Here is a 27,962-nt window from a genome sequence, read left to right on the forward strand (position 1 = left end):
GTGCACTACATAGTCATTTACTTAAATTGTATAGATATAAACATAACACTTGAAATACCTGAAACTGTAAAATGTTTAGAGAAACAACACATGGAAACCAGAGCCACTTGGGAAGTAATTCAACCAATGTTCCTGAAGTTAAAACAGTTTTGGAAAATGAAAAGAAGCAGAATCCAGGCTCAAGTCCAAAGAGCTGAATGGAAAACCTGTCTTTTCAAATAGCTTGTTCTGTGGTATATTTATGATTACAATTGTTTGAATTAATTTTTAGTCAATGGTTGTCTTAAATCCATCTGAAAATAAAAGGCAGTGTTGACTACCACTGGAAAATTGCAAATAAAATGTTTAATTTCAGAAACTGAGTTCACAATTTATAAATACACTAAAACATAGTAAATGCAAAATTAGATTAGGCATAGGTAGAGTATTTTAACAAAGCTACAACTTTTCTAAAAGGTCATAGGCAAATGATGACTTGTTTCCCAAAAATGTATTCAATGAAAACTGAAATTAAAAGATAAGTCTTTCTAGAGAAAAACTAAGGAGAATGTTCCTTTCAAATTAAAATGCTGGCTATTTTTTCCACCTTATTTGAAGCTTTAAGGGCTTTATATCCCACTTGCCTGATGGACACCAACAGTCAGGAATCAACCCTACTACATATAGTTCTAAGCAGTGCACCATATCCATAAGGCTATTACTGAAAACCAGATCAGTTATTTCTGTACTAGGAGCTTTAAGAAAGGCTGTTCTACACAACTGAAATTACATTAGGAGTAAGGGCTCAATTTTTACAATAGGGACCTTATAGTTTTGATGCACTAAAGATTAGAAAAGGCTTCAGAATGACATTTAGAGTCTTCCTGGTAAGTTTCTTGCCTTTTTTGTATACAGCATTAAATAACAAGCATTAATTCACAAACTTTGAGAGAACTTCCAAAGACCTTTTATAAATACCCAGAATATTTCTGTAATTCACTTAAAATGTAAAGCCTGAACAGGAGAACCCAGAATGGGAAGTTTTACTACCGATTGCTGTATAAGTGACGTTCCATCTCATGTTAAATTTAAGATTTATTTTCAGATATTAAGTCAACAGTCTCCTGTAAACACATCTTCCTCAATCCTTTAAGTACTTTAGGGCTTGCAGTTAAAAACATCATATGATAAAAAGACAGCTTGAACCCCATCTTTCACGTACAGCTTTCTTTTGACAACTACAAAACCTGTTTTCTTGCAATTAAAGCAATGTTCAACTAAAATACAGTACCTGGTTTATGGTTTTTACATAATAATTGAATAAAAAACTACAGAATAGAACTGTTTACATCTTTTTTTTTCTTTTTTTTTTTTGCCATTCTATTAAAACAAATGACTGAGCTTTTTAAAGTTCATTTACAATTATGGATTAAAACCTACATAATTTTGTATAATTTGACGAGACAGGCTATCTCTAGTGTGAACTTTTAAAAAACATATATACAATATCTGGCCTGAAGTACTATGAATAAGGCACATGTAGACATATTGAAAGCTGAAAAAAATGAATCTTAAATTTGGAATTATAGTCACTGATTAGATGTCATACATGGCCCCTACTGGAGCAATTTAAAAATCCAAGTTATAGATATTAATATCCAGTGAGCAACAATAGATTTAGTCTAGCAGTTTGTTCATTAGTTTCAATACTGGAAGTATATTAAAGGAAGATTCACTTTCAAAAAGATAAGCTTTTCAAAGTGTTCAATCATTAACCTTGACTGACTAAAGTTGTTGCTTTCATTGGATGTATTGAACAATCTCTCTGAAGGAACAATGCTTGGTGGACAACCCAAGAACCTGACAGCCAATTTTGACAGTACTGGCCAAGATGACTTTTTAAAGTTCCAGTAAGTTAGAGGATCACAGTTATGCTCAAGCACTTCTTCCTCCAAATAAGAAAGCACCATTTCCTCTGGTAACTTTGCTCTCTCTTTCAGGTCTTTTGTTTTCTTCATGTCACCCATGAGTGACCAGAGATTATCTTCCCCATAAGAATTTGTAGATGGTGAACCTATATCACATCCATTTGAAACAGGTTTATCATCATCTGAGGTAGAACTCATTATTTCCAGCTCCCTGATTAAGTCTTGTTTATATTGTTCAGCCTCCTCTTCTGTAAATAACGATGTTTTATACCGGGGATCCAGAAGTGTAGCAAAAATGTACCTTGGATCATGAAGCGTGGAGGACAATCTGCTCACCATAGCTTCTTTCAAAGATTTCAGCATAGTATCTATGCCCATAGTTTCCTCAAAAAGCATTTCTATTTTCCTGTTAAGTATATGAATCATTGGAATCACTTGGCTGAGAGTCGACATGTGTGTACTCATCTCCCTACTTGCAGCTTCGAAAGGTTTGAGAGCGTGACACACTGACTGCATGACTTCCCACTGATCACAACTTATCAGCTCCCGGAAGCTGCACTCTATTGACATTTCATCAATTGCTCTTTTCTGTTCAATAAGGCGTTCAAGCATATGGAATGATGTATTCCACTTGGATGGAACATCTTGTATTAGCTGATGCTGAGGCAACTCATACTCTTTTTGCAGCTCAGCTAACTTCTCTTTTGCTTTTGCTGACCGATGGACGCGTTCACAGATCTTCCTTGCAATACTAAGCAAATTCTGAACCATTCTCTGGCTTTTAATAGCCTCATTTACAATTACATTAACAGTGTGACTAAAACATTGTACACTTGAGTGATCACCTTCATTTAAAGTTTTCTCTATGCTCTGATTATCAGTAACAGTAATCCCAATCTGAAGTCCAACTGAAGTAATCCACGTTTCCCACCAGTATTCTAGCTGCTTTTGAATACTGATTCCATTGTAGTCGCAGTCGATCTGTGATACATTTAATAGTGCTGAACAATGGTAATCCTCACACTGTGGTCGAAATGAAGACTCAAATGTTACCCAGTGAGCAGTCAGGGTTAGATATTCTCGTGTTTGGTTGCTCATCCATATTCCAGATGTAAAATGGATCACTCCACTTTCAGCTTCTTTAAGATGTGAAATAATTATTTGTTTTACGTTATCATACATATCTGGAATTGCTGTCCTAGAAAAGTAAGATGGAGAAGGTAAAGAATACTGAGGTTGCAAATATTCAAGCAGCCTGTTAAAGCCAATGTTGTCTACAAAAGAATATGGCTGAAGGTCAAGTGCAATCATTTCGGCTACAAGACTTGTGATTTTTTTGGCAACTGGATGAGAGTCACAAAACTTTTCATTGGTTTCGTCAAAATTTGAAGATCCTAGTAATTCTGTGCGGAGTGGCATGTGATTATCCGTAGATGAGGATAACTCTGGCTCTGGGACATCAGTTTTCAATACATTGTTATGGAACCGCTGCAAATGTCTTAGAAGGCAACTCGTGCCTAGGTTTGTTGGCTTTTTCCCCCTACTTATTATACGTCCACAGTGTGTACATATTACTTTTGTTGAATCTGCAGAACAAATTGAAAAGTGATTCCACAGTTTTGAGGTCTTCTTACTATTAACAGGAAATATAATTTGATTATCATGTGTAACCATTGTAGGCAAGTCAGTCAACTTTGAGGATGAACATTCTGCAGAAGCCAAAGTGGCATAAGGTGAATTTGCCAAACTCACATCGAGAAAGCTCTTTTGGTTTCCAATTACATCAGGATGGCGTCTATATAGGTGTCTCATTAAGCAGCTTGTGCCCACATCTCCTTTCTTACCACGACTTATCATACAACTGCAGTATCTACATACTGCTTTTAGACTGTCTGCAGGTGAGAGTGAAAAGTGGTGCCAGACTTCTGACTTAAGCCTTTTCATAATCCTTTTATTTTGCTGAAACACAGCAGTAGGTTCAAATATTAGTGGACCTAATCCCTCACACTGTTTTTCAGGAGATGAAACAAAGGAGACTTCCCCTATATCATCAGAAGATGACAGCATTGAGTCTTCCACTAGAGTATCTCCAGAAGTGAGATTAGTATGGATCTCCTCGGAGATTCTGTCTGGAGAAGAGGAAACAGAAGTTGGTTCTTTCATTAGTTTTCCAGGAGAGGATGACATAGAATTCAGATCACTGTCTGATGGTAGTAAAGAAGGCAAGAGAGTAGGAGGTGCAGTGTAGAGAGGTGGTATGCTGGTACCACCTCCATTCTCTTGCAGGACAATGGAACGATGGGCTCTCCACATGTGTCTTATTAAACAACTCGTTCCTAGGTCTTTTCCATTTTTTCCTCTACTGAATTCATTCATGCAGTGGATGCAAACAGCTTTAGAATTATCTAGAGGTGACAAATAGAAGTGTTTCCAGACAGCGGATCTCCTTCTAGAACCTGATGCACTCTTTGGAATAACAACTGTTTTTTCTGCTACATTCTCAACAGTATCATCATATTGGTTGTTGGCTTGCTGTGGAGATGAACCAACCATGGCTTCTTCTTTGCTGCACTTTTCAGAGACTGAGAGGTCTGATATTTCTTCAGAAGAAACAATAGAAACAGATTCCTCAATTATTCGATCTGGAGATGGTATTTTAGAAGCCATTTTCTTGACCAGTTTTATGGGGGATAACATGGAACTGAGATCTCCAACATCTGCAGACTGAGGTGGCAGCAATAATGTAGATGAAGAAAAGGAAGATATACCTGGCATAGTTCCATTTTCTTGAATTAGTACAGTGGGATGTGCTCTCCTCACGTGTCTCATGAGACAACTTGTACTCAGGTCCTTTTCATTTTTACCCCTGCTAAATTCTTTCATACAGTACATACATATTGCTTTAGTGCTATCTCTAGGAGATATAAAAAAATGGTTCCAAGCAGGTGACTTTTTTCTGGAGCTTATGTTTCTGCTAGAAAGGAGGCTTTGTGTCACAGCTTCCATTGCTACATCATACAGCGTATTACTATACTGAGAAAAAAGAGATCCATAATCATCTTCATTTTCTGTAGACAAATATTTACCAGAGTTGTTTGTAATGAAGTTCTTTTCTTTGTCTTCCTGTTCATCACTACTGTCTGCATGTTTGAAATCATCTTGTTCTGTCTTTATATCCGTTCTTTCAAGAGTACAGTTAATGCTGTTGTCTTCTTGCTCTACTTTCAAGTTATTGATTTTACCCAATACAAAAGTATCATCCATTCCGGGGAAATCTGCTTTACTCATGTCCATGGATGACAAATTCTTGCCAAGACTTCATTTATTAATAAATATAGATAATTTAAAAGATTATTTAAAATTTGATTAAAATTATGTATCTTGTATACTGAATGTAAAACAAAATGTGTGCATATGTTAAAATAATCTCTGGTTTATGAATTCCGTGTTGTGCATAAGCAAATATAATTAGTGATGAAAATGCATTTAAAAATTATAGACTTAATTAATGGAATCCCATTTTTTTTCCCAGGATCAGGACATTTCAGGTCATAGATGAATGTTCTCAAAGACAGCTACTGCTAAATGCTTCATGTTGTAGATATAATCCTAAAAATGGATGTTCTATTTTCTTGTTGAAGAAAGCCATTCTGTTCATCTTGATTGGGCAACTGAGATTCTTTTACACCATCTACAAAAAAAAAAAAACAAAACAGAAGACAAAGTTAACTAAGGCACATTAAAGAACTACAGTAAAAGTGACATTAAAGCAGGCACTAGGTATTCTGCATGTTTTGATTTTTTTTCTCTTTTGAGATAAAAACAATTCAATGTACTATTGAAAAAAAAAAAGGAAAAAGCCCAACATTTATTCGATACATTTATTGTGGGAAAATATGTGTCTGCATATGCAGCTTTGGTTCACCTTTGACAAAAAGAGTCCAAGCATCACTTTCATATTTTCTCACACATACCTGTGCCTATCCTACATCATCATTCAACCACTGCACGCACACATATACCAAACTACACACACACACACACACACACACATATCTAAACCCAAATACTGCATAGGTGTCTATATCTACTGATATATATGAACACAAGCAGGCATTTAATTATGTTAACACAGAAATATGTCCTTAAAACCAAATGTTGTAACACAGTCCTGAACATGTGAGCCCCCCATTACTGACAGCAGTCTTTAAAAAGAAAACAAGTAACTTCTGTAAGGTTGTTCAGCATTGTCACACTAATCATTCTGCTTCTGACCATAGTCACACATTTGTGTTCATGCCATAACACTGTCAGACAACAATATGCTATAGAAACCAGCTACTTTTAAAGTTTCCTGATTAAAAACTAAAAAGTTTAATTTAGGACAACGGAGCTGTATAAATGCCATACAGACAGAGGTCTTCCAAAAGTGTAGCAACATCACTCAGAAGCAAAGACACGCAGAGCTGCATATGCTGGTGCCTAGTGCAGCACTGCCAGCTCAAGTCCCTCACATGCCCAGAGGTTGCACTAGAAAGCCCCTTTACAACAAGACAGCTAATTTCAGTTGTGAGGGAAGATTATTCACTACCAATTCTAGTACAAAGAGTAGGTTTTTGACGTTGCATATAAAGTTGCCTACAAAAGGGCAACAGTAGCCTCAAAAACTGGAACAGAGTAGTCCCTCACAAATATGAAGAAGCTGTCTGCATTTATCAGTCATTTTTTTTTCCACCGAACTATATTAGAATTTTAAATTTTGCCAAACCCTTTCTCATTTATTCTTCTGTGTCATTAATGCAGCTATTGATGCCTTCATTCAAGATAACAAACATTTCTGGCCATCACATTGGTGATGCTACACTATGCACTGCAATTTTTGCAAACTAAATGTTATGGAACTCTGTCTCCACAGCTGAAGCCAAAACAGAATTTTAAATTATGTTAAACATTTTCCACAACTTTTATGTGTTCCTACAACACAGGCAGAATTGGGGTGATTCTTGGGGTGTCTTGTGTAGGGCTAGGAGTTGGACTTGATAATCCTCATGGGTCCCTTCCAAATCAGCATATTCTATGATTTCAGCAAAGGTAAAATGAGCCACAGCCACAAAACACATTAAAAAGGCTGTTTTTCACACTGACATTTCCCCTTTGTATCAAGATCAATGTCATATTAGTTTTGTAACCTATTTTAACTAATTTTTCTCTGAAGTTTGTTAGCAAGAGAAACTAGAAACATTCACTTTCTGTGGATTTCTGATGTATGGAAAGCCTATCATTGTGATAACTTCCTTTTTTTTTCCAGTGCAAGGGAAGGGGCAGGGAAAAGGGGGGGCAATGGTCTTACTGCAGCTGTTTTAAGAGAAGGGAGATGAAGCAGTCAGAACACGCTAACAGGTAGGGAGCAATTCTGCTTTTCTTTCTGTGCGAGTTTTAGTACTTGTGCCTTTCTTTCTTATTCTCAGGGAAAAAAAAAAAATCTGTTCTCAGTACCAAAAGATATGAAGGTTGAGCATGAAAAATAATGAAGGGAAAGACTTGAAGAAAAACCTTAGATTTCTAAAAGAAATTTACATTACACAGGACTTTCCTTTGGCTTGTGAAATCACATCAGAGAACAATTCTGGCAGCCAGACTAAATTTACATGACTCAACATAAAATTGAATGAAACAGAAATTAGTGATCACACACATACTGATGATATGGGACGTATGTGGAACTGGGACAAGAGACAGAGTGTAACAGTCAACTTTTTAAAACAGCAATCAATTCAAGAGGATTTTTTGTTTCATCTTTACTTTGATCTATCTGTGAATTTGGAGCTTGTACTGCAAACAGGAAAAGCAAGAAAATATAATAAGATGTTGTGACTTAAGATCACAGGATAGAAAGGCTCTCAAGCAAGTGGCTTGATGCAGAGCTTACAGAACATGAATTATGTATGGAGTGCCAAGTTACAATAAGGACATGACAGATTCCTAGCTAGATACACACAAAATAAAAGTATATATCCACTGGCATTGGGTTCTAATGAAGCTGTGTGCAATTTCTTTGACTCAAAACAGGTAATCACATCTTTATCCTGTGATTCCTGTAATTTCTTAACAACGAAAATCCAATTCTAGGCTTTAAACAGAAAAATCTGCAGAACCGATTTAACTGTCCCTGTCCTGATAAGCAGTTACTGCTTAACACAGCGAAGCTTAAAGTAGCTGTAATGGGAAGATTTGAAAACCTGATAAATAACACCAGTTGCAAACTTTATAACCAAGCTTAACTAGATTGACATTCATTAACAACACATTGCCGGTGGTTAAGTTCTTAATCATTATCAGCCATTATCACTACATATTCAAACACTTAGGCCCTAATCACCTTATCCTAAATTAGCTTTGAGTACACAATACCACTGAGCTGATGCCATGCAGTTAAATACTGATGGCTGTGGTCCTTGACAGTCTTAGTTACTGAGGCAGAGGTAAAGAGGTGAGGGAGCTGTTGGACTCTGAAGCAGGAACCACGGTGATAGACTTCTTTCTTCTGTATGTCTCCCTGCTGTCACTGTCTTTTTAATAGTCATACTCTCCTCCACCAAAAAATGTGGGAAGCAATCTCATCTGCTCCTGACCCTATTATCTTCATTTCTTTAGGACAAAAAAATTGTTCTTGGTCCACCAGAAATCTTTCCTGATTATTCTGTATCCTTGGTTTCTGACTGCAATTTTTACTGCTTGAATTGTTGATTCACATGGTTTTTGTCCTCCTTTGACCAATTAAACCTAGGTCTCCCTTTGCAGCTACATGTTATTTCCATATATATGCTTAGCTGTGAAAATGCCTGCAGGCTGTTAACAGAGTTATGCTATTAGCAGTGTTAAAAAGCACTTACAGATGGTGGTCAGTTACACTATTTTAGTGTACTTATGACAATGTAAGACAAGAAAAAAAATATTTGTATCTCGTCTACTCTATGGCTGTTATTGGTCTCTGGCTACATAGTATTTATTTTTCTCGACCTTGTTGCTGCCTTCTAGAAATGAGCAGAAATAGCTGAGATTAGAGGAGACAATCACTTCCTGGGAAATCCCCAAAGCTGAATGCCCCTTAGAAAATTCTGAATGTATTTTTCTTCCATTTTCTTTCTAACATCTAAGAATTATTTTTTTTGCTTTGAGAACTGGCCAAATGGCAGAGCTCAGAGGGCTGCAATCAGCAGAGCAGTCTGGTTAGAGGAAACCTAACTAGAACCAACCTGAAACACAGGAGGGACCATCTGAAAACAATGAAAAACTTTTCTTTTGACAGTGACAGAGCATTGGAAGTGGCTGCCCAGAGAGGTTTTGGAGGCTCCTTTGGAGATATTCAAAACCAGACTGGACAAAGATCTTGTCCAACCTGCTACAGGTGAACCTCCTTTAGCAGGGAAGTTGGAGTAGATGACCTCCAGAGGTGCCTTCCAACCCCCATCATTCTTTGATTCTGTTATGGTGTTACATCATGTAAAATTCAGTAAAGCTCCTTCCCTTCAAACACCCTTGCATGTCCAACTGAAAGATTCTTTAGAATACAGTCTGAAAGATTCTTTAGAATACAATCTGTATTCTTTAGAATACAGAAACATAAGGATGTTTTTCATCTCCTCCTCCCATGCCAACTCTATTCAAGAGTCAGTCTCTTTTAATAAGGAACAAAAAAGGATGTTTTAAAATTTTATAGTTGCCTAGAAGGAAGTATGAATTTGACTATGACCACATTTACATAGCTTATTTACACTCGGACCCAAGCTACTCAAAATTAAGGATTGCTGCTAAACAAACAGGATATTCAAGAAGGAAAATGTTTTCAAGGGTACAAAAAGCTATAGGCAGTTAGCTCAAAGTGATTTATGCTTTCACAATGAGATAGAGACACTCTGCCACAAAACAATCTTCAAAGAAAATAAACACAACTAAAGAACAACTATCTACTCAAATGCACTACACTGGACTATTAGCTCCTGAGCAGTAGTTTGCTGGGGGAAGAAGCCTACACCACATTTTATAGGATTTTCCATTCAAAATGGGATTACTGAAAGCGTGCAGTGGTTGACAAGAAATGTCTGGAGAACGTGACTGATCCCAAGTGCCACAACAAACTGCCATGACCAGAAGAAATCAGTGCTGAAGGAAGGAGGCAAAAAGTGAAACACTGTTTCAGAATTGCAGAGACATACATTAACACACGGAGAAGTATGAAAAGTATGCAAGAACACCAAACCATAAGCTGATTATTTTTTGTAAAGCAGAGAGTGGCCTGTAAGTTTCAAACCATTTTAGATTGAATAGTCAGGCAATAATCATGAACTTGATTATATCACAGAATCCTGATGGAAATAATGGTCTAGAAAAAATTGTTTAAAACAAAAAAAAAAAAAATACATTATTATTGAAGAGCATGTAGTGTAAATACAAAGACACACTTGCAAAATGCAAGGACAGTTTTTTCAAAAAAGATGTGAAATGTGAAGACAGTGAAAGTAAAAGCATTTACTAGTTTGAAAAAAAAAATCAAAAGTAGTGACAGATTTTGGGCATAAGATCTACAAAAAACTCATTAACAGCAATTTGCACAAATGGATGTCAGTTTTATAATAGCATTAATCTTGTTTATTTTTGGAAATGTACAAGCATCATTAGAAATACCTCAGAGCAAGCAATAAGAAATACATACTTTAAGAAATTATTTGCTTCAAGTGCAATGGCAGGTGCTTTGCTAATAAAGGAATATTTGCTAAAGCAAAATAATCAAACAAAACAGAAACACGCACAAAAAAAACCCCTTCAAGAATCCAGAGAATACACATCCAAAATCATAAACAAATCAGCAGAATATATTCGTATAAATTTATAGTCCAGATGAACCTTACTGCTTTTCAAAGTTTTAAGTCCCTTGAAGAAGGAAAACTAAAACCAGTGCATTTTATCTATAGAAATTTCCTATGATAAAACATCAGTACTAGCTCACCTGTATGAAACTAGAGAGATTTGCAAGATACTGATCATTAAAAATGCAGAATTAGAAATGCAAAACTGGCACGTCAGTCACACTGAAACAAGGTGGGTCCTAGTCTCAAGGCTCACAGAAGCTCACAGGAATTGGCACAGATGTACAAGCATGAACTAGAGGTATGCAACAGTTTAATCTTGAATAAAGTACAGAAAGCCAGGCTTAATGTAAGACACAAGTCATTCTGGACTTCATGGGAAGCATGCTTTGTAGAGAACTGCTGGAAGAGAAAAGCATTACTTTTAAGTCACCTGAAAGGCAGGTCTTATGAAAACCAGTAACTGTTGTGGTTTTACAAAGGTTTTCTCTCTAACCTGTAAAACAACCTCTCACATCCACAACCCCAAATGCTCTATCTGGACTCAAAGGAATGAAGTGTGGAAACAGCACCACCATAATTGAACACTGCTCCTTGTTGACATGAACAGTCTTCTGTGAGCTCCCCCGTGCACTCATGCTACTTGTCAGGACACGACTCAGAGACCTCTGATTTGCTGAGGTATAAAGATCACTCATGTCCCTTCATGCCACTGGAAAACTCAGGGCTTGGTGTAAGCTGGGGCCTAAATCAGTCATTGCAGGCAGAGAAAAAAACAAGGTGTATAACAGTATAACAAGGTGTATAACAAGGTACATAACAGTCACCATTACACTCTGAGTACTCAACTCTAATAACAAATGGAGGAATTTAGCTGAAGCAGAGACTAAAAAGATAAAAACAGACACTAAATCTAAACATTCCCCTCTTCCTTGCCTCTTGCCCCACAAAACATCAAATAATTTTATGGTGAACACAAATGATTTTAAGCAGTAAAACAAATTTTCTAGGGCCAAGTTATACTTTTCTGGTTTAGTGGACTCTTCTCTACGTTTTCTATTTTCCCCACCATCTCTAAATTAATAATACCTCAGGAAGGTAGCAGCTCAGAAGCGAAAATTTTAGTCATTTGACTATTGTTAAATGGACAGCGTTGAGTTAAAATGAAACCAGCATACAGAAAACACTGGACGAACTCAAACTCCTCAAATTTAGCTTCTTACTCTTGAAAGATGTTTTTATTTGTACAGCTGTTTTCTTCTCTTGTTGTTGTAAACATGGGAAGTCAATGGGATGCTGTTTACTAATAATTTTCAAATAGTCCCTGAAACCTCAGAAAAGATTCAAAACTAAAAGATCCAGCTTTGTACCAGTATCACAACTCAAACTCTAAATCATCTTGCAACACAGTGTGCATGCCAGCTCTGCCTGCGCAAAACTACACTGGCTCATACTCCAATGTGTAAAAGGTTGAAAATAAATCATGACAATGGTAAAACTGAAGACAAACAATATGATTTCCAAATTAACATAATAAAAAAAAAATACTTTGGAACGGAGAAAAAGTGGAAATGAAGATATATTTTTTAAAACAATATTTATTTAAAAGAAGATCCAGTTCTTTATTCAGTCCTTACACTCACATATCTTCAATCATAAAACTTCTTAAAATAATTGAGATGCTTTTAAAATATGGTACATTACTATTACGCAATATTATACATTTCATATTAATTAAAGTGTGATAGAAATAAAGATGTTCAAGCTAGCATATATATTATTTACATCGAGCGGACAGTTCTGGTATCCCTGTTTAGTGCTGTAGCAGGATGCTCTGCTTGGAATGCTCTGAACCAACTGGAACAATGTCTTTTGCAAACCTACAAGTGGTAAATGAAGAAGGGAGCACCATGCTGCTTGTGGTGCTGAATAACGCTGAGACCAGCCTGACTCATCAGTCCCAAAGCTAAACATCCTGATAGTGAGATGAAGGTGTGGTAGATCTGTTCCTGGATAAACGAACAAACAAGTGATACTACTGATAACTTGTCCAAAGCTGCTGAGCTGACACAGATGGAGACTTCTGACCTGACATCTTACCATCATCAGTCACTGTATAATATAAAAGTTCAGTCCCAATTTTTAATGCAGGGTTTTCTGACATAAGCCTTCTTGGAGTGTATGTATGGAGATTCTTCCCCTAAACAGGTAATATCCCTCTAGGTTACTCCTCTTACTCCTTGAGGCTGAGCTAAAGAGACTTGCCCAAGGTCATTGTTATGGGTGAGTAACATCAATCTACTTAATCGTTTTTGCCAGCTTTGTTACAACTGCTTCAGTACAGCTGCTTCACAGTGCACTATAATAGTTGTTACAGTTCCTGCACTGTGTAGGAAATAATTCTGTAAATTATTTATATCTAATCATTAGCATAATACATCATATATATTTATACAAATATATATGGTTTGCCATCCTTAATCCTGCAAGACAAAGTTGCAGAAGGTTCAATCACACCTCTGTGATCCTTTACACAAAACCCGTTGAAAAGTCTGGGGCTAGACCGGATCCAGGCACACCCTGGCTCCTGTCTGAGCAGGAGTTTGGAAAGCATGGAGGTCCCTCCTGCACCCTGTGACCCCACAGGAGGGCTTCTTTAACAAACTTTGAAGCTCCCATTCAGCTCAATGGGTTTTGTAAACAAGCTCAGTACTCAAATGTTTTATCAGACTCAGTGATGCAGGCTCACTGCACAGCATGTGTAAGAATAAAGCAGGTGTCTGACACAGGCTACTGAGCCAAAGCTCAACCTTATTTCTGCAGAAATCAATCTTCATCACTTATCTGCCAATGTATTAAGCATATATCTATTTGAAGCATCATACTCCACCACCTGGACTTAAGTAACACAAACATGTTAAAGCCCATAGCACAGAAATCCCCATTCCACACGGTTTTGAGCAGCATTTATCTTAAAAGGAGAATAAAAATGTAAAGCTACAAAAACAAAACAATAACCCTGGTCAAAACAATATTACTCCAAACTTTTAGTAAGAAAACTAAGAAGAATGTTGCATTACCACCACACATAACGTTATGTATCATTGGAATTAGTAGAACTATTCACACCTACAACCACCTGATAAGCCTTTAATTGTTGCTATTTTTTTTCCTTAGTGCACTAAAAATACCATCAGATCTCAAATGGGGCTATATCCCTTCTCATGTCCTTTACTAACTTCCCATTGCAGCACTCTGTAATGAAGGACAAAAAAACCCCCAGGTTCTACACATGCTAATAATTTGTCCCAGCTTCTACTAAGAAATTACTCATAAAAATCAGATCTATCACACTAAGTAAATCATGTCAACATTTGTCCAGGATCCAAACTGTCTCAAGTGTTGAAGTGTTACTTCTCATTATCAGGCATGCAATACTTGCAGGATATGTTTCTGAGCTATTGTTCACACCTACCAAATGTCAGATCTTTCATTTGTTAAAATGCCAATGTTTTAAGCAATAGTTTCATGAAAACTTTAAGCAGTATTTTCCCAAGCCTTACTCATCAGTTCAATGTTGTTACAGCAAATTATACATTTATTTTGATATTTTTATCCTTTATAATTTTGAAAAATATCATATGCTGATATGATGGGGAAAATCTTAATGTTACAAGAAATAAGCTGTTTTTCTTAAGGAAAAAAAATTGGTTTTTTTTACACAGCTGAAGCATGTATTGTTTGGTTTAGAGCATTTTTAGAGCAGGACATCAAAGCTGCTTTTAGTATCACATGCTGTACAATTTGGGGCTGACAGGAGACAAATGAAGGTTGCAGTAACACAGCACAAGGGTAAAATAGAGAAGATAAAAATAAGAACAGAGTAGGAAAGATGCATCAGTATTACCACAGAACAGGAAAAGCACACAACCAAAACAGCAGTAACAACAAGTAAGTCAGAAAAGAATGAAAGGCAAAAGACTAAAGATTTATTCCACATTGCTAGAGAGCACAGCCTGCTTTCAGAAAAGCATCAGAAAATTCAAAGCAAAGCTCCTCTAACAACTCTCCTCTCCAAGTGACCAATTCTCTGCTCAGCCCATTAGACTCTTCTCTTTCTCCTCTCATGCAGCCCAAGCTGACCAAGTAAAAGGGACAGGATTAGGATAAGTGATTTTTGTACTGACTACTCTACCTTCCTAGCTTGCAACACAATAAAAACCATACACTTTTGTGGGTTTTATTCTTGTTAAATATCTATTTTTAAATCCAGTAAGAGTGAAAATCCAAGCACTTTAAGGATTATTACAGTAAGAAACAAGGCACTTGTGAAGAGAAAAGCTGAATAGGCAGGATGATGAAAAACAAAAAAAAAAAGCAGTTAGGAGAGACACACCATGTTTTGGGTAGTCTGTTTTCTTGCAACTCTTGCTGAAAACATCCATGTAAGTAGAAAGTAGAAAAAGACCTCGCAGAATGCAAACTGAGTCCTTTGCAGAATATCTTACATTAACTTGTTACAACTAGAATTTTTCTGATCTACAAAATGGAACTATTCGGAACTGTTAAACTGCTAAGACTACCATGCAGCAGGATTTATTTTCATGCTAAAGTCTGAAGATGTCTGTTTCAAAAACTTCTCATAGCTACCAATCATCCAAATTCTGTGCTCACATTGATGTCAATTAGTTCTATGCCCTCACATAAGTTTCAACAATGCTATTGAGAGGCTTTCCATGATCTATATAAATAATATCTGTATATGTGTAACATGATATAATACAATGCTTGTATTAAAGCATTTATATCCTGGAATGCTTGTGAACTTAAAGGAAGGTTAGAAAGAAAATGCAATTCATAGTACCCAAAACCACAAAAACATATTTTCAAGAGTATGAACAGTATTAGTATGAATAGTATGAACAGAACTTCAGAGGGATTTTTTTAAACCTAACCTTAATCTTTCTTTTGAAACTTTATTTCAAGTCAGAAGACACCTAATATGGAAAAGAAAAATTCCTTTGGAAAATCATTTGCAACTGAGGGTACCTTCTTTCTTCCTCATGTAATAAACTGAAGAAGCATGTCTAGATTTTTTTCTGAAGTAAGGAAAAGATCATCTCTTTACTAAATATACTAAATAAAATAGAAAACAACTTTCACAATACTATCCAAGGTAATTAAAAGTTCAGAAACACTCAGTTTCACCACCCTGCCAATGACTACAAGAACTGTAACAAAAAACAAGAGGTAACCTTTAAAACCAAACTTCCATATCACATGCAGGCATAAGGCACATGCCCACAATAGGGGAGAACATCTTATGCCTCTCTCAAGTATTTTTTGCCATTCTGTATTTTCTAAGTAAACTGTACATTCATCAGTAGCATCTGACAGTTTCACCTGAAATCACAGTTTAAAAAAACCAATTATCAGATCTCTCTCCCTCTCAAAACAAACCTTCCTATTCATGGAACAGGGGAGAGGGAGGGAGAAATGAGTGTGCACACCTCTGTATTCACTTGTCAACCAGCCTGTTCCTAGCCTCCATGACAAGAGGTATTGTCCTTGTAACCTCTTTCAGAGATATATTCTCTTTGTCTTCTTCAAGGTAAGGTGAGATTTTGCAAAGACTTAACTGACTCAGACAACCAAGCTAAGGGAAGCCAACACTGTTTCCAGCAGCACCACACTGAGCACTACCAGGAAGTACACTCTCCACCCCAAGGAGACAAATAGCTCCAATAGCTTCTTCTCCCAAAAAAATGATTTATTGAAGAACCATCCTACTGCCATAGACAGATCTTAATTTGACCGAATAAGGTTTTACTCAAGGAGCAAAAAATACAAGAAATTTTAAATTAGGAATAAAGCTTTTTGTAGTACTTATTCTAAACAGTGCAGTTCATAAACTTTAATTAATGCAATGCAACTTGATTTTTAAGTAAAGTTTTACACACTACACAAGTGTCCTATTCAGAGCAGGATCCACAACACTGTTAGTACAAGAAAAGGTGAAGAAATGGATAACCCTTTCCATTCACTTTATTTCTATTATTATAATTATTTTAATAAACCTAATCTTTTCTGAGGAATAGAAAAAGGAAATAAAAACATTTAGAGAAAACTATGAGGAATCTTCCTCTTCTTTATGAGCATCATTGTATTTCCTGTCATAAATGGATTATGGTCTTCCCACAGTTCAGTAAGCCACTGAAGACAACTCAAAATCACTAAAAAAGGAAATAAGCAAAACCTCAATTTCTCCCGTTTCCCAGTACCAAAGCAAGGTTGCTGCTGACAGCACAATCTGCACACTGTTTGGCTCCCTGAAAGCTGACCCACTCTTCCCACTGTTTCAGCAGCTCTTAGTGCAAGTCACAGCAAGTGACAACCTCCCATGAAACAAGTTTTACATTCTTGTCTTTCAGTTGTTTTTTATTTTCTTCCCATCTGTACATACGCTCCCATATCATGCTTATCATGCTTCCACCTTTGACTAAGAATAAATAAGGGGACCACAGAGTAAAAAAACCACAAAAATTATATGATTGCCATGAGCTATGCCACATTTTAGCACTGGGATTTGCAGTCTCAAATCTTATATTAAGAAAAGTTGTTGTGAGCTAGGAGCCAGTAGTTGGGTGTGAGACAAACAGGCAGCAGTGTTCACACTGCTTTGTTCTCTCCCAGGGCACATCTAGCACTACTAGATCCCTTTAATCAGCAATTAGATTTTCTTCAATGATCTAAACTGCACATAAAAATTACTGTATAGCATATGCACTGAAAGATGAATTCTTACAGTGGATGCTAGAGGACTTAGAAAGGTAACATTGCTGACCTACCAAAATTTAAAATTTGAACAGTAAAACTAACATCTGAATATCAGAGTCTTTGTTCTCAGGATACTGCAGCTCTAGATAAGTATCTGTTTTTAGGGTACCCACTGTCAAGACAGTGCTGCTTTAATCAGAGATTAAGAAAGGACCTATCAGAACACTCAGCTTGCAGTCAACAATTATTTCATATAGGACTATAAATGAAGAAATAGTTCTTGAAGGTACAAAGAGCAGATACTCATTTTCATTAGACAGGTAGTACTAAGGTGGATTATTTTCATGGGAGTCATTTAACCTTGAAAGTCACAATGGAAAGGCACTTTAAGTATAATACACTACAGTGCTTGACATCATATAATGAAACCGTGCAAAGCATTCGGTGACCTTGAGATGAGTATATTAGAATACAGCATTAACTACATGGAGAGTGAACTTTTGGATATTCTGGAAAAAAAAACATTGTCCCTTTTGTCAGATTTCTTTACAGTGGTCTAAAACTGGCCTGGGAGGCTGGTACAAACAACAACTACTCTCTCCTGCTCTTCAGCTCTCCTCTGTGTTTGGAAAGCACTAGCAGCTCATTTTTACTTGGACTGATGAAGAACAATCCACAGGCAGATTCAGTATGTAACAAAATCTCCCACTTCTTCTGTATATGTCACCTAAGAAAAGTTTCCTTCAAGCAATGAATCTGAATCATACTTTTAATTTTCTCTTCCTACAGAGACCAGAGTTTTAGAGGGAAAGGCTGTGAAAGTTGGGGTTGCTCAGAAGAGAAAGCTCCAGCGACTAGATTTTCAGGAAGAGGAGTTTGTAAGAAGGATGGGGAGAAACTCTTTAGTAGGGTCTTTAATGACAGGAAAAGAGGTATGGTTTTAAATGAAAAGAGGGTAGAGTCAAACTAGATATAAGGAACAGATTTTTTGAGGATGGTTAAATGCTGGAAGAAGTTTTCCAGAGATGCAGTAGATGCCTCATCTCTGGCAACACTCAAGGCCAGGTTGGATGGGACTCAGAGTGATGTGGTCTAGTTGGAGATGTCCCTTCTCATGGCAAGGGGTTGGACTAGGTGGTCTTTAGAGGTCCCCTATTCTGATTCTATGACCCCAACAAGACTTCCAAGCTCAACATTTTCTCCATCTTAAACATTTTGTCCATCTCTTGCTTGCATGCATGTTAACCAGTAATACAGATGGTTTAAAAATTGAACTATTTTATTCAGGGTACAGAGAGGATGGGATAAGAAATGAATACAAAGTTCTGAAACACTATACAAGAACAACATTTATTGTTACTCCACATACAAATGCTTATCTTCATAAGGACAATTTTTTCTTTATGGCATCTTACTCAGGAATCTCAGGCTTCCAAAAAATCTTTATTCAGAAGCTCAAACAGAACATATAATGTTTTAATATTTTCAGATGAAATCCCTAGAAGAAAATATTAAAACTAACTCGCTCAGTGAAGACATAAAATCCGATTAAGACGCTGGTAATTTGAGTACAGCATGAATGCAGCATCTAAGTTATCTCCCCTTTTTAAACGGTGTAATTCAGGGTAAGGATGTATATATGCCAGCTGATACCACAGAGTAAGAGATGCCCCATAAATCATAAAATAGTTACTATTTCTGTACCACTCTAAAGATATCCAGGCTTCCAAACTTAATTTTTAAGGCTCAGGCACTCATACAAACCTCCTGCTGAATTATTAAGCTCCATACAAGTCACTGCACAGGCATACAATTATTCATTGCCTTTTTCCATTGTCTTCCTTTAAATTAATAAAAATAATGATACAAGACCCAAAACAAACAAGCTGCTCACTAGTTTATTGAGAAAAACAAACAAACTTACACATCTGTTCCACTGCAGGCAGGCGGCTTCATTTGAGGTTAAATACTTGCTACTCAAACTTAATGAGATGATTGTATCTAAGGAAAAGAAGAAAGTAATTACTTTTATTATTTTTTAAACACATTAACTGTCACAGTGGCGACTCATGGGATGTTTCAAATTTCTCTTCAGGTGACAGCTCCAGGAGCTGCACTTACATGACTCTCACCTTTTTTCAAATCTCTAGCCCTCACAGCTATCAAGAAAAATGAGACATTATCACTTCTAGAGCTCCAAAGCAAAATAAAAATTAAAAACATAATAAAAACTCCTCAGATGATTGCTAAGACAAAATTTAAAAGTAAAATTTTTGTATTTATTTTAGCACTACTCCATTTTTTAATGCTTATGCGGAATGAAACAGAGTTTACATTACATGCAAGATTTCAAAGGAGCTTGCTGGCACCGTTCCATGCACTACAGGATTCACCTTGTTGCACCTTCTCTTCCTAAGCTAAACATATTGCTTATACACTGCACCAACCACGTGTATGAATCAACATGCAATAGCACAGAATCAACACAAGATTATCATTCCCCACATATGAGAAAGGAGCGATTGCAAGTGGAGCATATAAGATCACGTATTTTGACTTAGCAACTAAACAGACCAAAGCAGTCTATTGCAGGACACCTTTTGTGAGTTTTGCAACTTCAGTCCCACTGATCTCATCAATGTACAGACATGAGTGCCATAGTGCAGAGGCCCCAGTACACTGAAAAAACCCAACCCAACAAACCAAGAAAACATTTTGCCACCTTAGAAAATCCATAATCTACAAGCATTCTCTCTGATATTACAGTGATTACTCTTCTTAACCAGACTGAGATGTTTAACACTACATAAATATACACACACACACATGCATATATATATCCACATTTAGGGTTTTTTTTTCTTCAGGAAGGAGATTACCTCTGAGAGGGCAAGCAGTCCTGATGACTGGCTTAGTGTGCCTTATGAAATGAACTAGGTGTCACTTCTCTTACTGACATTTTTTACTTAAAAACACTCTTATAGTGTCTCTTAAGCAATTGAACACCTCCAGAGCTGTGCTGCTGGTTAATTTGACTGTGGAGATCCTGTAGCTATCCCTATTACAGCAACATTTAAATAATGTATGCAGAGGGGAAGGTGCCAGCCCAGGAGACACAGACCCACCGGGGGCAGGGTGCTCAGGAGAGCAGTTAGGGAACTCTCCTCAGATGTGGATTAAGCTCCTCAGGCAAAGCAGGGAAACGAACCTGGCTCTCCCACATTCCTTGCAAGTGCCAGAGCCATCAGACTACAGGCAAAATAAAGTACAAATATGCATCTTTATGCTCCCTGATGTCTTCAAAAAATACCAGAACCCCACAACTCTTCCATTTTCCCGCTCTCTAATTTGTTAAAGATGACTACAGTTTCAAGCCCAGCCAAACATTTTGTTCAATTCAAATTAATGTTTGTGTTTTCTTGATTGCTTATATTTTGTGAGAAGAATAACAAAGGAAAAGTAATTTTTTCTGGATCACAGATTACTTTATTTAGAGGCAGACACTGATTCAGCATATAGAATTACGGCAACAGGTAAGCAGAATAACTACTGAAAAGCCACTTAACCTATTTGGAGTAAAACAGGCACAAATTCTTTGATCATTGTCACATGAGAGAAATACATTATTAAATATCTTGTCCCATGTATTTTGCAAATAATTGCAAAAAAGTATTGCTAAAATGTTTAACTGTTAAAAATTCTATTTTCAGCCTTGATTTCCAAGCTAATGAGTAAACCCCAGAACTGGTTTTTATATTAAATATACAGAAATTCTGAACAGTCACTGAAAAAATTACTTTAACACATCACAGGAAAAACATATCTGTAGGACATCAGTGAATGCAAACTAGAAGAAAAGAAAAGGAAAAAAACCCCAAAAATCCAACAACCTTTCACACAGCTGTAACAAAAAAACTGGTAACCTTCTAAACCTTCAGAAAGGGATTGTCCAACCCTACAAGTCTTTAAACAACAAAGGGGGAAGGGAAAGAGCTGAGAGATGGAAAGGACGCAACCGCGCAGTAATTGCTAAAGAGAGCACACAGGTTGTGAGTTTACATAAAGATTATAGTAATATAATAATATTTCTTATGTCAACATCCACTGAAAACCAGTCTTAGACTATAGAAAATACTCATAACCTCACCTTCCAATATGTTGTTCAATATAAAAAAAAAATCACTATGTATCCTGAATCATCATACTGGAATGAAAAGAAGGGCCTTAAAAACCAAGTTATTTCCCTGTTGTTGCTTTAACAGCCAATCATATTGAGTTCTATCTCATCACAAAAAAAACAACAAACCAAACAACCAAACCACAACCCCAAACCTAAACCAATACTACCATGATTAAACTATATATCACACTAATTTGGGACAGAATTCCTTTGCTTCAGCAAACAAACAAAGAAACAAAAAAACCCTGAAACCAAACCAAACAAACAAACACACAAAAAGCACAAAAAATTATGATAAAAGCTTTAGTTTTTCTTACTTCTTGACCTGAGAGCTTTAAACTCTAGATTTCATTTGAAAGCTACCCTTAGGCCACATATAAATTTTTCATTAACTGGCTGAAATGAAACAATTCCATAGCTGTAAATTGACCAGTACTGAGGATGCCAATAACAAATACAAAATAAAATAGTCAAGGACGTGCAGAAAACAAGGCACATCTGTCATATAAGAACTTTCTTTGTGAAGTCTTTTTTGAAAGTATACACTACAACAGGTAGCACTATGTAAATTACATTAACTTATGTTGATACCACTAAAATACAGATCGTCCCTGCTTCAGAAAAAATGTCAGTCACAACGAGTTAAACACTCTGCTCCATACAGTGCAAAATCCCCCACGAAACTATCTATAATATTCTTTTCTATATAAAACTAAGCCAATACACATGTATCATCATGTTATTTACATATGGCTGATTATTTTAAGTGCTCATTACAGGGGCAACCACACAGCAAAACATGCTCCCTTTGAAGATTAAACTCTTTTAAAATTAAAAGCAAGCTGCAAAAAAACAGGATTTACAAACCCCCCTGTAAATATTCTTCACTGTGAATGGCAATAAAATGCAGCAAGCTGTTGGGAAATACAACATGTACATTCTTTAATTCAAACTTCCTCAGAGGAAAAAAAAATCTCTCAGAAGTTAATGTATTTAGGAGTCTAAAAACGAAAAGAGAACAAATTCCAAGGAAAAGGGAGAAGCAGACAGAAAGATCCAGCAGGCTCAAAGGCTACTTCCTTCTATAATACCCAGTTGTTGAAAGTATTTGATAGGATATTCTACTTTAGTGGATGGACAGTTTTAAAAAACATATAAAACTGTTGCCCTCCTGTATTTTCCAAGGCCCTGTTGTAAGTCTTAGTGATGTGCTAATACTTATTGAAGAAGACCCCCTCTGCACTAACCACCTGTGACACTGGCTGTTCTGCAAACACAGCTTCTTGCTCTGGACATTTACTGTCTCAGTACAAAATCAGCCATAGCAAGGGGAAGCAGTAGATAGAGAGGCTGCAGCAGACAAGGTAACAGAAAGTCAGCAAACCTTACTCTAAGCTCATCACCTGTCCAGCCTTCTGCTGTTCTACACTTTGCCTCTCACATTATCAATGAGGATGCTGTACCTGTTACAATTTTGCCTTATACTGACCTCACCAATGAGTGGTTTGGCTGCTTGAAGAAACACTCTCAAAGATACTGGCAAAAGCAGGGTTTACTATAGATAAGTGAAAATGCAACTTTACAGAGTTCAATGGCAAGGTTCACTCTGCTACTTACTACACAAACTAAAGCATGCAAAGGAAGATCAAATAAGAAGCAATTTGGAATGATTTACACAAAAGCAGTAAGACTGCAAAGGATATGGGGTGGAAAGATATGGGTGCAGAAGGATTTAGCAGCACTTAATACTTGAGTACTTTGACAATTACAAAGTGGTTTGATTATTTTCACAACAACTATAACAATGACTTAACTATGGATTCAAAATATTAACATTGGTACCACAATCAATTCACATACACAGAGGTAAATGGTGTATACACCTATTTATATGTACGTAAAGGCTAATATGAAAAATTCCTTTTGAATTCACTACAATATGTCAAATCCCTTTGCATTTCCCAACAGGCAATGGTTGCATCTTGAGGAACATGGAGATGGAGGGAGAGGGGCTGACAGTCCTTGAGTACCACAAACTTAAGGATTTGTGAGCTCTGGGAGGTGCTGGTCCAGGCAAGCCCAAACAACATCACTTAGGATTGCTGTTCAGAGGGTCAGAGGATGACTGACTTTGGCCATCAGTAACCCTCCTTCCCGACCATAAATCCAGTCAGTAACTAGTGAGCTTTTCTCCCCAAAGTGCAGTAACAATGGCACCGTTCCACTCGGGCTACAGCCAGGTAAATGGTTTACCAAGGCTACAAGAGGTAATTGCTTATCCTTTGTTTCCCACCTTCATCATGCCAGAGCTCCTGGTGTGATCAGGGAGTGCCCTGCAGCCCAACTGGTACAGTCAAGGGACACTTCACCACTCAGCTGGTTTGGTCAGGGCTCACCAGGAGCTTCCAAGAAGGCAGAGCAGTCACAAGGATGGGGGTGTTACACCACAAGAAGTAAAAGAGTTATTGTTATGTAACAGTACAAATGTTTAGAAAACTTTTATCCGAGATGCTTAGTTTAGATACTTCATTTTACTTATTCTCAATCAATTCTTACATTTGACTGCTCTAGAGAACTCCAATGGAATAAATTCCTCAACATCTGTCAAAGCTGCAATGTACCACAACATAAAGTACCAAAGGAGACACACATCCAACTGTACAAAAACTGTCAGTACCTTGCCTGTTGGTCTTATACCTAGTGGACAGCACCCAAATTTCTTAAAGTACACAAAAGAATTTATTTTGTTTTGAACACATTTTTTTTTCCTCCACAGTGAATAATAACGAGACTGCCCTTGCCCAGTATTTGCACAAACACAGGCATCCTAGCAGCAGCACAGTATTTTGGGGATAGTTGATAAAGTCTTCCAGACTTCACTCCCCCCAGTATGTAAGCCACTAATGTGCTCTCAAGGGTGCATGCCTGCTCTTAAAGTGAAACACTGCATTAGTGGAGATAACCTTTAGAAGAAAAGTGCTGTGCTCATGCTCTTGAAAAGCAACACAGATACACATGTATAGTGGGCCATAAAGACAACAACATGTAAGGGAAGTCTGGAAAGTACATTCATATTATGGGGGCTTGAAATACTTTATTTGCTTAGTATTACAGGTGTAGCATGACAGCTCATGCTAAATTACTGAAATTTCCCTAAGGACCCCCCCCCCAGAAACAGGACTGCTTCTAACACATAAGCAAAATAGAGAAAGGTCTCTACACTGCAAAGCCTAACTCTACTAAACTTAGCAATGATAAACAGAATCACCATTAATGCAAGACTCGTCAGCCTTTCAGCACAATAATACATGTTTTTATACTTTTAGTAGGCTGTATATGCAGCAGACAACTTTAAGTGCATCGGACACCCTGAGAACTCCAGTAAGCATTCTAACACAAGCTCTCTAACATCAGCAGCTGTCTCAGAGTGTAGATCTAGACTCTGCAAAAGACATTTTTAAGCAAAAATTACCACGCCCCAAGCAGAAAACGAGAGCAGCACTACATGAAAGCTAAATTCTGCACTTTTCCGAGACACCATTCTTGAGCGACTGTGCCCAGGAGGGATGGCTGGAACTTCACCGCACACACACAAGCACAGACGCGGTGCTCACACCGCGGCCGAAGCCGCTGGCGGGCGCCTGTCCACCTCGTGTCCTGTTTCTCGGGGGGGAAAGGCTTTTTAGGAATTCCCGGGCTTTCTGGTCCCGGCACCCGTGTCGGCAGCCCGTACCCGAGGCGGTCTCCGGTCCCGGGCTCGCACCCTGAGGAGGGGGACGGGTTCTGCACGCCGGGGCTGCCCGGGCCATCTTGGGTCGGGATGGCAGCGGCCACATGGTCAGCGCTGCCTCCCGGGCCCGGCTCCTGCGGCCCCGCCAGGTGGGCGCGGGCGCTCAGCGCCGCCGGGTCCCGCCGCCCCGGCCCGGCCCGGCCCGCGCACAGCCCGGGGGTTCGAGGCGCTCCCGGCGCCGCGGCGGACACCCCTCCTCGGGCGGGGGGCGGCGGGGTCTGCCGGGCGGCCCGGGACGACACCGAACCCCCGGGCACCAGCGACCTCCGTTCACCGGGCCGTCCGGGCCCCCTGCGGGGCCCCGCAGACAATAGAGCCGGCACCGCGGGCCTGGTTCCCGGCTTCCTGCACTACCCCGCCGCCACACGCCCCCTCCCCGGCCTAGCGGCGCTGTCCCGCGGGCGTTCCCGGGAGGGACAAGGCGCCGCCGGGCCCGGGACGCAGGTCCCGAGCCGCGCAAGGCACCGAGGCCGCCGAGGCCAAACGCGGCGGTGGCGGGCACGGGAGGGGGAGGGGGGGTGCGGGACCAGAGAGCCGTACCGCCCTGCCCGGCGCCCTCCCGGTGGCGGAACAGTGCCACTCACCTCCCCGGGCGGCCGCCGCGGGGGAAACCGGAGGTCGCCTCTGCCGCCGCCCGGCCGGGCCCGAAGGAGTTAAGAGGAAGGGCCGGGCGGGCCCGTCCCATTCATTACCCGGCGCTTTGTCTCCGCCGCCGCCGCGGCGCTGAGCAGCTGCCCCGGCTCGGCCGCCGCGGGCGCGGGGCGCAGGCGCGGGGGGCGGCGCCACGCACGGCGCGCGACATGTCAGCGCGCCGGGCCGCAAAATGGCGGCAGCGGGGCTCTGTGCTCGGGGTGCGGGGTCCCCTCGCATCCGCGTCCCGGCGGTGCCCCGGGCGGGCCGGGGCCCGACACCGGCCTCCTTCGCAAGGGTGCGGCCGCTGGTCGCTGCACTCCGCTTACGTTCTTGGGGTGGCTGAGGGCGGTGGCTCTGCGGGCGGCGGGCTGGGATCGGCGTGGTTCCTGCGGTGCTTCAGGCCCGGCGGTGCCTCCAGGGGCCTCTGCCGCGCCTTCCCCGGGGGCCGCGGGCGGGCGCTGCGCATTCCCCGTGGGCCGGCCGGGAGAGGCTTTCCTGGGCATCGCTCCGCTGGGGCGGGCACGGACACGCTGTTCCGAGCGCAGCCCTCGCCCTGTCAGGAATTTAGCCTCAGATGTTCGTATCCGCAGTTAAACCTTCCGTGATGGGTATGCGTGGTCTGAGGCACAGCGGGTTTGGTTCTGGGCGCTGCTTTGATGTACTGAGTCTGCCTCGGGAGGGGCGCTTGGCGTGGCGCTCGAGTCTCACCTGAGCATCTTAGGGAAGGATGGTCAGGGCTGAAGAGAATGCAATGCGCTCGTTCAGGGAAATGGTGCCAGCTCTATGCTTAAGGTCCTGTTCTGGATAAAGCTCCTCCAGTTCCGGTGTTCTGTTGTAGGTCGGTGTTTTTCTTCTCCGATTGCAAAACATTGGTTGAGGTTATCAATGGGCCGAGTGATCCAGGCTTTTCAGGGGGGGTTGGAGAAGGGTGGTTTGTTGGTCCTTTTGATGTATGTCATTTCTCCGGACAGCTGTGTGAGATACAATCTCCTGTGATTGTCACATTTGTTATCAAATTCCCAGTGGCAGTCGTGGATTTCACTTTCTTTGCCTTAAGTGTTGGTAAGGCTACAAGAGGTAATTGCTTATCCTTTGTTTCCCACCTTTACCACTTTACAGTACCGGTTTGAAAACAATGTTAAATTTTAGATTAAGACAGTGTTTAGAGAGACCGTGCTTAAGGGAGTGCTTGCTTTTTGATCTGAGTTATTTTCATCAATTAATTTTCTCTTTTCTTTCTTTGTAATTTGAACAGATTAAGTAAAGAGTATTTTTGTTGGAATATGTGACAGTATATGAAGAGATCAGTTGATAGCTTTTTGATTTGAAATAGTGGAGCTCTTCAGCATTCTGCCATATTAGGTGTATATTTGTACTTAAGTACTGGTGTGATTTTCTAAATGGATTCTGCCAGTCAACATGCAGTAAATGGTCTGTTGTGGTTAATACTTCTTTGGAAATCTCATGTCAAGTTGGTTTTTTTTATTTATTATTCATACACTACTCAAACTCCCAACAAAATAGTTGTTACACTGTGTGCAGGCAGTCCTTTGTTCCTTATTACTTTTTAATTTACGTTTTCTTTTTATTGGTAGAGTTCAACTCTATCAGTGTGTGTATATATATGTATATTCAGACAATATTATATACATACAGTATATGTATTAGTTACTATGGGTGACTGAGGCCAAAGTGATTTGAGGTGAAGTTTCTTGGACTTGCTCAGTTTCCACTGCTCCAAAGTGCAGTTATATGAATAGAACTGCTTAAACATGAAGTTTGATCTTGGCTAGATCTGCCAGCTAGAC

General features: G+C 39.2%; 1 protein-coding gene across 1 annotated transcript; it reads right to left on the reverse strand.

The window, feature by feature from the left end:
• Nucleotides 1-323: 323 nt before the first annotated feature.
• ZBED4 (zinc finger BED-type containing 4) lies at nt 324-26,261 on the reverse strand. Its single transcript, XM_063155437.1, has 3 exons — nt 26,106-26,261; nt 19,476-19,552; nt 324-5,598 (listed from the first exon to the last, which is right to left on the reverse strand). The coding sequence occupies exon 3, from the start codon at nt 5,199-5,201 to the stop codon at nt 1,683-1,685; it is 3,519 nt and encodes a 1,172-aa protein (XP_063011507.1). The 5' UTR covers nt 5,202-5,598; nt 19,476-19,552; nt 26,106-26,261; the 3' UTR covers nt 324-1,682.
• Nucleotides 26,262-27,962: the final 1,701 nt, after the last annotated feature.

This window comes from Melospiza melodia, chromosome 4 (assembly GCF_035770615.1).
Source record: "Melospiza melodia melodia isolate bMelMel2 chromosome 4, bMelMel2.pri, whole genome shotgun sequence".
NCBI lineage: Eukaryota > Metazoa > Chordata > Aves > Passeriformes > Passerellidae > Melospiza > Melospiza melodia.